The sequence below is a fragment of the Vollenhovia emeryi genome, unplaced genomic scaffold, assembly GCF_000949405.1.
Source record: "Vollenhovia emeryi isolate VEMERY1.0 unplaced genomic scaffold, V.emery_V1.0 DF939131.1, whole genome shotgun sequence".
Taxonomy (NCBI): Eukaryota; Metazoa; Arthropoda; class Insecta; order Hymenoptera; family Formicidae; genus Vollenhovia; species Vollenhovia emeryi.
Genome location: NW_011967235.1, coordinates 2,400,543 through 2,412,902, shown reverse-complemented (window position 1 = coordinate 2,412,902; position 12,360 = coordinate 2,400,543). Strand labels below are relative to the sequence as shown.

General features: G+C 46.3%; 1 protein-coding gene across 1 annotated transcript; it reads left to right on the top strand.

Annotated features, from left to right (window-relative positions):
• The first annotated feature begins 10,340 nt into the window (after nucleotides 1-10,340).
• On the top strand, nucleotides 10,341-11,078 carry LOC105568227 (WAS/WASL-interacting protein family member 3-like). Its single transcript, XM_012023698.1, has one exon. It carries the CDS (start codon nucleotides 10,341-10,343, stop codon nucleotides 11,076-11,078), a length of 738 nt encoding a protein of 245 aa, XP_011879088.1.
• Nucleotides 11,079-12,360: the final 1,282 nt, after the last annotated feature.

Below are 12,360 nucleotides of genomic sequence, written 5' to 3'. Positions count from 1 at the left end.
TGTACACTGATTCACAGTTATAAGTAACTAAATTACTCAGTGCTATACTTATAACTGTGTTCAGTGTGCACTGATTGACTTTTAGAGAGTGGGACTTGGTCCAAGTTCTAGTTTCGAGAAATGTGCAGCCGATCAACTTGCAGCTTTTATGGAATAGCCGCAAGTTGATCGGCTACACGTTTCTCGGAGCTAGAACTTGGACCAAGTTCTAGCACCGCGGACGCAGGCCTTAAGAAGGGCACTTATCGGGAACATGCAACACGGACGAGAATGAGCGCATCTGTTGCCGGAACAGTAATTGCGGCCGCGAGCTGGATAGGCACGACGGCGGCGGACGCACGTGTACGGCGGAGCTGCACGTGAACCTGCACCGCTCTCTCATCCCCCGTATTGTACGATATACGCGGAGCGGCTCGGAGTGGCGGCGCACCTAGGCCAGAGGTGCGCAACGCACGACGCGAAAAGCGCGTAACGTCCCCCCCCCCCCCTCGCCACCCAAGCCGTGGGAATTACACGTCGCAATAAATCAACAAGTTTCATAAAATTCGTAGCAGAGCCGACATTGCCGTTCCCGCTCTCCTTAATTTATTTCCTCCCGCGGCGAGTCAATTTCACTTTGACCATTAATTAACGCGAGCCTCCGTTACTACCGATTGCATTAATCACCGTCTATATTTACCCTTCCTTTGCGTTGTCAATCAATCAATTTACAATGTTCTGTTGCGTAAACACGCGTACGTATAATAACTGATAAATAATAAAGTCCGTTCTGCCGGACTGGTTCTGAGCTTTATAGCTGCACCGGTTCATCTTTCACTCCGCGTTAGGAGGAGAGAGATACACTCTGAACTAGCACCGACCAGTTGAGCTATAAAGAGCCAGGCCCAACGTAAAATCAGCCGACCCGATGGAGTCGGACGAACGTATTACCCCCATCCGCGCTCTCGTATCCCTCCGCAAACTCGCATCCGCCACGAGGGGCACCTCGTCGGCGACTTATACGCGGGTTAATATCCGAGTTGTGCACCCCTGGGCCTAGGCGAGCGGCACGAGAAAGACCCTCGCCCTCCAACGATGAGCCGCGTAGGTAATTACGTAGGGGAGAAGCGCGCTCCATTGTTCTACGTTAGTTCTGTACAGCAGGTAATGGGCACTTATACGCCGGTAGCTTCCGCGACGCGCGAAGGCTTTACGTCGTCGCGGGAATTCACCGAGCCGGGGGTATCCGCGCCGGTCGATATTATTGCGCCGGCAATCCTGGCCGCCGCCGCCGATATTTCAGCGGTAATATTTCCCTTCTGTGTACATCTTCCGCGATACGGCGATATCGATTACCCTACCGCCCTGCCCGGAAGAGCGGAGAGGGGAAGGCGGAGCGGAGGGATAAGATACGGTAATTCGGTAATATTTCAAACTAACTTTTCTCCTTACCCTCCGCCGGAATCGAGTATAACGATCTCAGGCACCGAGGAGGGTAGAAGCCCGCGGCGGCTCGGAACAGAGGCTATTTAATTAGACGAAGCCTGGCCCTGGTCTCGCCGCGACTCATCGTCGTTCTCGAATCGGTCAGCCCCGGGCTTGCTTTCTCTTCGCGCGAGTGTCACGCGTAAAAGTTCATCAGCGAAATTCCCGATCGAATCACGAGGCGACCGCGGGACGACCGTCCGAGCAGGCAGAACCGGTAACGTTACGTCCGGTTGCTCTCGTCCCGTCCTGGCTCTCGCAAAATCTCGTTACGCGAGTCCCGCCCGATGACTCGGGCGCGGCGTTAATGCTCGCGCGCGAACAACGTACGCTGATTCGCGACGGGGCTCATCGATCAACGTCAGGCCCGAGTCCTTCGTGCGGGATACACACGCGGCGTGATTTATATTATACGCGGCGTGTATCGCTCTCTGCGCTAAAAACCGTTTGATAAGCACCCCGGCGATTCATTGCGCGGGATCAATCTCGGGCTCGCCTAGTGTCAATACGCGGGATCAATCTCGGCCTCGCCTAGTGTCAATACGCGTGCGGACGCGGAGAGCGGCTCTGCACCGGCTGCGACTGTAAAGCCTGATCCTACCGTGTGCTCTCTCTGCATCCAGAAACGTTCTATTTTATATAAACAGGTCGAAACGCTTAAAAAATTTGTCGACAATGTACGATTGTACGATGATGGACAGAATAGTCGCGACACGTCTTTTTTTTAGTGAGTTTAGAAACGCGCATTTAGATTCAGGTTTACGTTCCAAAACGTTTTCTCTGGGGAAAAGTTTACTTAAAAAATAGATTGGAAACGCTCAAAATGCCATCGAGTAAAATATTTCTTGGGGAAGATTTTGAAGAACGCAACCTAAAAAAGGTTCTGTCCATCGCTGTACAGTTACCGAATAAAGTTATTTCGTTCCACGGAAAAATTGTCTTTTGTTTGCTTAAAAAATCCGCAATTTAGTTGCCAACCCAATAGATTAGGCTTAACCCGTACACGCGTACGGTACAACGGCGGCAGAATTGTAACCCGATAGTCCGGGAAATTAGGTATGTTCGTGATGCGCGGGGGAGAGATTTGGCGACTAGCGCTTCAATCATCGGCCACGCGAATTTCACGTGCCAAAACGGAGCTTCGCGAAATTGCTGTAAGACAACACACTCGACGACGACGTCTGTTGTACAGCCGGTCTGTCAGCGGGAGCCTGCTGACGCGATAACATTCCACGTGCGTCTCGTTTTACACTATTTCGTATGGTTTGCAGACACGATTGCTTCTCTTTGCGCTCTTTAACCTTTAGGCCGTCAGCATTTTTGCGTTAAAATAGTGTCCCTTTTATCCCCCAACAGTATGAATAACATACGCATTGCGCAGAATTTGTTAAGAGCTACAAGAGCGACTTCGGCGACAAGCAATGGACGGTAAAAAATTTGTATTTTCTAAAAAACACTGTATTTGAGGGTCTCCGGTGTCGCTGATTTCAATTCGAAGCATAGATTTTTACGAAATGTCGAGCCTAAGGCCCGGTTTCACCAAACGTTGCGTAACTTTTAATTCATGTTTGTCTCTTTTTATGGTAACAGTTGGAAAGAGACAAAGAACGAATTAGGCTAAGCTTAAAGTAAAGCGACGTTGGTGAAACCGGACCTAACGTAAGAGCAGTATTAACAGCATGAATGACTATAAACGTATAAGCTCATGCAGGAAACTTTCCTTTATCCCAAGCTTATAACATGGACCTAGAAAGTTTGTAGCTCTTTTGTGACTTTTAGGTCTTCTCTGTTCTTTCGTTTTCTAATTTTAATTTTTTACTTGTTTTATAATTTTTACTCGAGAGCCACAAAGTGACCGCTTTTCTGGCGGTCTAGAGGTTAATATTATTTACGTGATTGGCGTGGATTTAAACCGTGACTAAATGTGTGAGCAACAGAACTGGTAACAACTTGCGACGTGGAACACGCCGTGCATCGAAGGCCTCAAAACGCGTAAAAACGTAGCTACGCGCGAACCTGCGGTGCAACCTCCAGCGCAGGACGCGCGGCGTCGTGAAATCCAGCGTGAAAATGTCATCCGCAAAGCGTATCGTCGATCGACACGGTTCAAGCGCGAAATATTGTCGGCAAGGAAAGAGGCGCGGGAACGCGTTGAACACGGAGGAACGAGAGGGGTGAGAATACAACGCCCGCATGCACGAAAGCCGCCCTGCATGGAGGCGGAGCATATGTGCCTAGGTACGCGTAGATATACGCGAGCCCGCGCCGCGATGCAAACGTCTCTCGCAGCTGGAAACGCGCTCCCGGCGATTCTCTCCCCGGGCCCCGGGAATTTATACACCCTGCGGAATCCCGCAGAAGAGCGTCCGTGAATTACCCACGCGCATCCCGGCGACGCCGATCTACTCGCGATTCGCAAAGTCGCAATTGCGCCGAGACGCGGCGAGATCGACGCGAGGAAACGCGAGATCTTCATCCTTGACACGATGGCGACAAAGATACGCGCGGTGCACGCACTGTGTACGAACCATACCCACAGAAAAAATTTCCAGATCCAATGCTATTACACTTGAATGTATCATAAAATAGGATCGATATAGCAGTAATAATCAAAATCATATTTATTATAGAGAAAGGAATATTTTAATCTTAAATGAAAAATTCTAAAATCTAGAATAAAATGATAGTATGTATCGTCTGTTGTCGAATATCGCGGTGCCAACTTCGTGCGTTGTATGATGGAGGGACAATTTATTCTAAACGTAAGAATATAATAAACTTACATTTATATAAGTTACTCTTGTCTCAATATAGCGAGTCAATCTTTTTTAAATTCGATAGAGGAGAATAAGAATTATTGATTGTATTTTGATATTGTCTTATTTTTATACTAAATGAGGTTGTGAGAAATATAAATGCGTCAAGAATATTTTTCATCTCAGCAACAGAAATCCTTTCTGAGGGTGCAGTCACGGATTCGCGCGAACGCGGTGGAGAGATCGGCACGAAATGACTTGAATGAAATGCACTTTACAGTTCGCGGCGTTCGTCGGAGAAGGATGTGATAATTACTTGGATCGTATCCTAGAAGAGCGGACGTGAGTCACACGTGAGGGTCAGAGCACAAAGCGATGTAACAGCTTACGACAGAACGTAATGCGGCGTCTACAATGAGATCTTTAAGGCGTAGGATATACGAAACTGATCAATTGCAGTCGATTATTCTCCTCGCATTCGACTGCGACAGGTCACTTTCGTAAATCTTATGTCTTGAAAATCTCATTGTAGACGTCGCGTGAGTCATAAACGTAGGTAGCGCACAAGATTTGCGTAAGGCAGAGAACGATCCGTAAACGCTCGCTGTCTTAGGGCCTGAGCGGAATGGCTGTCTTATATTCTTAAGTCACAATACAGTTATTGTGCATCACTTTAAGACAAAGATGTAAAACATAAAACATTGTCTTAAGCATACATGACAGCCATCCTGGCCCTTAGTCGTAGACGTAAGGCAAGGCAGAGAAAAACTTAAATCGTGAAAGGCTATTGTGTACGACTTAAATTTTTCTCTGCCTTGCCTTACGTCTACGATTAATTGTAAGACAGTCTTAAGCGTTTACGGATCGTTCTCTGCCGTCGGCCTTAAGCTGGAAACACACGAAGAAACTTAAGCAGTTAGACTTAAAACTGAAGAATTTCAACCAATCGAAATTTTCAGCATTGCGTAGTTTCAAAAATGGCTGCTTACGTCCTCGACAGTCATTTCCTTTGGGTCTCAAGTTTTATTGCTTAAGTTTTTTCGTGGTTTCGGGCTTGAATTTGTAACGTCGTATTGGAAGAAAGTACGACATACGTCAAGGCTTGTGCGCCACCTGCGTTTATGGTTTACGTCTTGTCGTAAGCTGTTACGTCGCTTTATGCTCTGACCCTAAGTGACGTATGCAAGCTACGTGAGTATAAATGTCGTTAACTTTGGGAAGCACTCGCGAACAATTTCTCTTATCAGCACCGGCGAACGTCGTATTCTCCCTCCTCAAAAGTGATCTCCGCTTTAAAAGCGCAAAGAACGGAAAGTTTCACGAAAGTTCTCAATATCGCGCCTTCTGTCTTTATTAAACTTGCTAGAAACTCAGTTTAATTCTTAATGAAGCTACGATCATGATTTTCCACCGAGAGTACGGACAAGAGGAACAGCAGTCGCCGTGCGAAAAGTTTTAATCGTCAACATTAACGCGTTCTGCAAAATACGCTTCGGCAAAATATGACGCTCGTAAGAGAAGTTTCGCGCGGGGAAAAAAAAGAAATGTACACGCGAGAGCAGCCCCTTTTGAAATGTCGCTCGCGCTTTCCGCGCAGTTCGACAATTTCAGAGCTTTGGGAAATGCAGAAAAGAGCAGCGCGGATTTGCATTTATCCTCGAAGGGAGACGAACATCGAGCGCGGTACGCTCGTGTGAGAAAGTTAAAATTGCATTAATGCATTCAATCCACACACACACACACACACCCACACACAACCACACAATACACAAACTGGGAAAACCGTTTGCAAACTGTGCAAGGTAATTTGCATGATTGTATATACGTGGATAATCCCATTTTCTATGAAAAACTAACGTGTACGGTATTACTGGGGGAGAAAAAGGGAAACTCGCGGATCTAAAGTATTCGTCTCGCGTGCACTTTCCGGTCCGCGGCAAAACTATTCTCGACGACGTTCCTTGCATCGCGTGGAATGTAAATTTAAAAATTACTTCGCGGATGTGTACGAAATAGGCGCGACGTTTCGCTGGCTCGAAAGTTGCTCGCTCCCGTCGTTACGAGTACGCCTCAGATACGGCTGACAGTTAATTCGTTCCGACTTATCGATCTCGGCCTAGAGCTTCACCTTGAACAGTCGAAATAACCGCGTAGCCGAGTTCTTTGTTCGCCATCTTTTTTCCAGAGTATACGTTTCACGTACTACCCCTTGACGAAGCTCGTCTTTAACGCAAATTATTTATCCGCGCGGACAATTGATAGCGAATTCAGTTGCTTGCGGTAGTGTGCACTGAGTACACACTAGGGCTTGTTTGTAGTCAATTTTTAGATTTGACTTTATCTTAAATACATCAAAAGTATTTCAAAAAGTATTTAGCCAAAAAATTGATCCGTACGGATGCTGTACAGATCATTTTACAGCAAGGCCTAATGCTCAAAAAATACCCAGTAATGCCGCAAATCTGTACTGTGCTCTCAGCGATTTACCCCTCGTTTAAAACGATCTTAAACATAAAAATGAAAGACTCACTTATTGTTAGTATCACTTGATAAGGACCCAAAAAATAGGGTCGAAACGTTGTATTAAACAAATAAATGAATATACCAGTTGGGTTGACTACAAGTTTCCCGTTTTAATTTTTAATCATCACCGGTAACTATAAGCAAACTCTGTCTTCGTACAAAAATTGACTATAAACAGGTCTTAGCGTGCACTCAGTGCACACTGGTGCAAGCAACCGAATTCGCTACGAGATTGCCTACCATCGTGGCAATCTTCATCGTGCCTCTCGCGGAAGACGAAGTAACGGCCGTGGAAAACCGTAATGATACCGAATGATAATTGCGGAAGCTAGCAGCGAAATATCGTATACGCGTGCGTTTTCTCTTTATCAGGCCGCAACGATGACGCACGAACGTGGCGCAACAAATCTCCGCTGAGATAATCACTCGTGCGAGTGAGCTCGCCCGTTCGTCGCGGGCTCTTACCTTACCGCAAGTTTTACTCGCGAGTCAGCCCCTTCCGCGCGCGCCGGCAGCTTTAATACAGACAATATTCCTGAGCCCCGTTAGTTTCCATCTCTGTGCTTGGGTACTATGTTATCTCGCGAAATGAGAGGAGCCCCCGGAAGCTTCCGAGCCCCGCAGAGAAGAAGACGCGGACACTCTTGTTGCTCCACCGTCACGATTCAGTTTAGATCGATCACGCAGAGCGGACTATTGTGAATTCAACCTAGAGCTTCATCGTGCATTAATCTAATTGAAATTCAAGCGACGTGACCGATATCTCGAGCTGCCGGATTATATGAAGATAAATATAACAAGACGGCAAATATATGAACATCTTGTTGTCAACAACAAGATCGTATTTAATCATATTCGTTGAGAGAAGCGCAATTGTTGTCTCGCAGTAATGTAATTTCTGTCATAAACATGTGTTAGGAGAAGGCAACAAATTTTTATTGTATCTAATTTTTAGAAATGTATCACACAGAGAGAACGGTTTGTTTGAATTTAATAAATTTTATTAGATTCAAAGAAATTTATCTTTTGGAATAGTCCAAACAAACCAATTGTTGGTTCAACAAATATGATTATTTGAACTTTCAAATAATAAATAGCTTTACTTCAAATAAAAGATTTGTTTGAAACGAAAGGAATATTCTCTTTAATCTAAACGATATTATTGTTTCATTCAAACAGCATTATCGTTTGATAGAAAATATGTGAAACAAATGTATATGCATACATCTTTCTCCCTCTATACATTAGAATTTTCCCTTCATTAAAAGAAGAAAGATAAACACTGAATTAGTACACTATGTTCAGCCATAATAAAAAATAGACCATTAAATGCTTAAACTGCGTCTGCTGATGCGGTCGCTTATATACCATAGCTGCCGCGATTTTACTTACTAGTTCGGCGGCCATCTAGTGGCAGCACCGAAGCTTTATAAGCGCCTGGCCAAATAATATAATTATTTCATTGAAAGATATTACTTCAAATAATAGTGTTTTTTCTATCAAATAATACAGGTTGTTTGAATAAAACAACAAAATTCTTATTCAAAACATATAATGTTTCGTATAAGCATATTTGTTTCAATGAAACAAATTTCAACCAAATAAATAGGAATACTAAATCCAAAGAAACCGTTCTCTCTGTGCAGAGAGTAAAAGGAAGTTATGTAACCGCGCGTATAAATATAATTTTCACGTAATGTAAGCTGTGCTTCTCTTGTATAATGTGTTACAGTATGATTTGTCTGTGTCATTTGTCTGTATCAAACGTTTATAATCGGAAATAATAAATCACCCAGAAAGATACGTACGCTCGCTTTCTATATCGCGACGCGTACAACCGTTGCAAACGTGAAAGTGGACTCGAATACTTTCACTGCAACGTGTCGATCTTATTGCATTGATTCATTCGCGAGCGAACTTGATACGCGACACGGGAGCGCCCGTAATGAGATAGATTCGCGAGATTACCGAGACCGGGGAGTTTATCTACGCAGATATAACGTCAAAACCCTCGCCCGATACCTAAGAGCCGTGGCACTCAAACGACCTTAAGCAATAAGATGTAAGCAGTAAACAAATTGACTATGGCAGCCATATTATATATTCTCGACTATGATTAGTCAATTCGTTTACTGCTTACGTCTTATTGCTTAAGGCCGTTTGTGTGCCACGGCCCTAAATCCGGTTCCGCGGGGGACGCACTCGCGCATCCGTCAGGATTAAAGAAAGACGTCGACGTGGACCCGTGCAACGAGCGACGAAATCTCGAGGCGGAATCGAGCGACCGCGTGCAACGGGAGCGAGCGATATTCGTTTACTCTTTCCCTCCTTCCCGTTTCGGTTTTGATCTTGTTCTCGGCCTTGATCGTTCCGGTGAGGACCAAACCAAGGGAGAAGAAGAAAGCAGAAGTAAGTCGCGGCTACGAGAAAAGACGACGAAAAATCTCGGCTTCCCCTCCTCGTTCGGCGTACGTGGCAAGTCCTAGATCCGTTACGTGTGTACGTAGAGGAAAGTCCTCTATTGCAAGATGGGATTCTAATATGAGATAGCAGGTTTTCAACGTCCAAATTCAATCACAGATCATTTTTCGCAACGATTACACGATCTAACAATCAATTTTCCATTAAACAGACTTCACTCCAAGGGCAATAAATTCACGACGGAGCCAACAGATGATGCCTATTAATTTAGCAGAAACTCCGCTGTCTCATATTAGGAGTCTATCTCATAATAGGAGACTTTCCTCTATGTGCGAAGATATCGATCAACAAAGAGCATCGAGATTGTGCATTTAGCCGCTCATCGTTTGTCTTTAAAAGTGGAAATAATGTGTTCCGATAATTTCGATTAATAAGAATTATTTTAGAACTGCAATCTCGTTTTGAGCTTTGTTTCCAAAATACAGTAAACTCCTCGCAACGATTAATTCCCACCGATCTCTGTCGCGTATCGACTGGTCCTATTGTTATAGCTTAGAATTTATTTTGAGTCCGTGTCGGACTGTTCTGTGTACGCTTAATTTTCAAATCGCGCAAAGAACATTCTCGCCTGTGTTTTCGTGGTGTCGGTCAAATTGAAAATGTACTGAAATAGAGGATACAAACAAGTCTCAGTGGTCGAATTGGTTGAGACGCCCGCCTAGAGTGTAGGGAGGTCCAGGTTCAAACCCTAGCTGAGGTAATATTTTTCGCAATGAATTTCTTTAATTTGCCTAGATCTAGAATTTGCCAGCCATTGCTCGTCATGCAATTTTTCTACATTGATACAGACAAGCTTTTGATGATCGTCTAATTGTAAGTGCCATTTGAGAACATTGCTTTCAACGTAAATTGAACGTATCTCCGTTTGACATTTTTACTGTGTGTCTGTTATATATTTGTCTGTTATATGTTTTTCTTTGAGATAATTAAAATAATTACCATTTTACCCGCGCCAAAGAGAGATTTCCAACAAATGAAGTTATTACAAGATCAATTAGTAGAGGCATAAACTAAATTAGAAATCATTTTCCAATCTCAGATAACGATTTAGCGGTTAAACGATCAACATACACTGCCAAGCCAAGAGGAAAACTCTGTATTTAAATCGCTTGCGGAATGGACGAACTGGAAAATGTCAAACCTAAATTCGCATTTGAAGAAATTGAAAGAACAAGGTACTCCGAGGTCGGCTACGAATTTTCCCCTTTAGCGCGCCAGGAAGGACGAGAAAGTCACTCACCCTCACCGGACTTCTTGGATATCCCGAACGCCGGTGGAAGTCGTCTCCAACCCCGCCAGTTGTTACAAAGCGACTCGGGCTCGCTGCTGAAGCTGCACAGGGAGTCCTCCTCGAAGCGGTCCGAGTCGTCGAAGGAGAAGCGGTCATTTTCCTCCCATTCGATCAGATGCCCTCCGGCGGGTCCAGCGGCCTCATCCGCGACGATTCCGGGTTCGGCGGCTGCTCTGGCCGCCCCCGCGTTTCTCGAACCCGCGCCTCCTGGGCCGCCGCCGCCGCCGCCGCCATCGCCATCGCCATCGCCCCCGCCGCCACCGCCCCCGCCACCTCCGCCAACACCGCCAGCGGGACCGCTGTTACCACTGCCAGTCCTGCCGCCGGTTCGACCGCCACCACCGCCGCCGCCGCCACCGCTACCGGAGGACCGAGCCAGGTTGCCCGCCAGTTTTAATTGCCGTGCGAATCAGCACACGCGAAACTACGAGCGCGTCCCCGACTATTACCCGCCACTGTGCCAGCCGCGCAGAGTATCGCCCGCGCGGTCGCGTAGCGACGTAGCCTCCACCGGCCCGTCAGCCCCGAGGACCTGCAACCGGGAGAGAGCGTCTCATTATTAATCGGTCTCACGGCCCTCCGTTACCGATACCTCCGCACAGTCGCATTCACGCGCAACGTTTCCCAAACCATGTGTGAAAACCGCCGAAAAACGCTTCCCCCGAGTCTCGTCCAGCTGACAGTTATTTCTGAAATAATTGCACTTAAGCACGTGTTATTATTCTTTTCCATCTTTTCTACGAAAAATATGTTCTTCGATAGGCCACTGTATTAGTTTGGAAAACTTTGCTCCGATTATTCAACAGATCACGATTTCTTCGTGATCGTTTTCCCACAAATCGCAGACTCGAGACGAAGGGGAAGAGATTCGGTTACAAAGTGCATGTATTACATTTTTATTACATTTTTTTATTACACATTTTTATGTATTACATTTTATTACACATTTTTATTACATTTTATTACATTATGTATTAGTATGTATTTTATTGCATTTTATTACATTATGTATTACATTTTCAATAATAAAAAAAACCTATGAAATGCTATTGAAACAAGATGGAATTTCATTCCCGAAGTGCGAGATATTTGAAAGTGTACGGCGCTCGACACTCGAGAATCCCGAGGTAACTTTCGATCGCGAAGTTCAAGTACTTACGGACGATAGATTCGTTTCTCGGAGCGATTCCATCTGGTCGAAGGTCGGGGCGCGAAAGGCCGAAGCAACACCGACGATCGTCCGCTGTGTCTGGCCGAAATACAGTCGGAATAGGGTCATGGGAAACCGACGGATCGAAAGTAATTTTGAAACTGCTCGCGCAGACAAACGGGTCTCGGCTCGTCCCGCGGCGCGATTCTATCTGGACGAGGCTGGAAACAAAAGGCTTCGCGACGTCGTTCGTTATGTCTGGCCGGGATAGGAGACACGGTCGGTGTAATGTCGCGGGCATCAACAAGTCGAGTGCAATTTTGACTTGGCGAGAGCTCGACGACTCGCGCTCGCGACGGAGTCGGCTCGTTTCGCGCCCGGGGCGATTCCTGGACGGGGCTCGTTGTCGGAGTTCGCTCGGGAGGCCGGCGACCGTTCGCTACGTGGACGACGCCGCCGGAATAAGGTCACGAATGAGGAAATCAACAAGTTTTTCGGGAAAGCCTCGGCGGCGTCTCTCGCGGGCCCCGAGTAAAGCGGGAACAGCTGATTCACCTCACAGAGACGCGGTATTGATTTTTCCGAGCGCCGCGACACGCGGGGCGCCTCGCAGCGTCGCGTCGCGTAGCGTCGCGTCTCGTCGCGCGGATTCGGCACACGCTCGTCCCGCCGGCGCGAGTCGCGGAGTGAGCGAG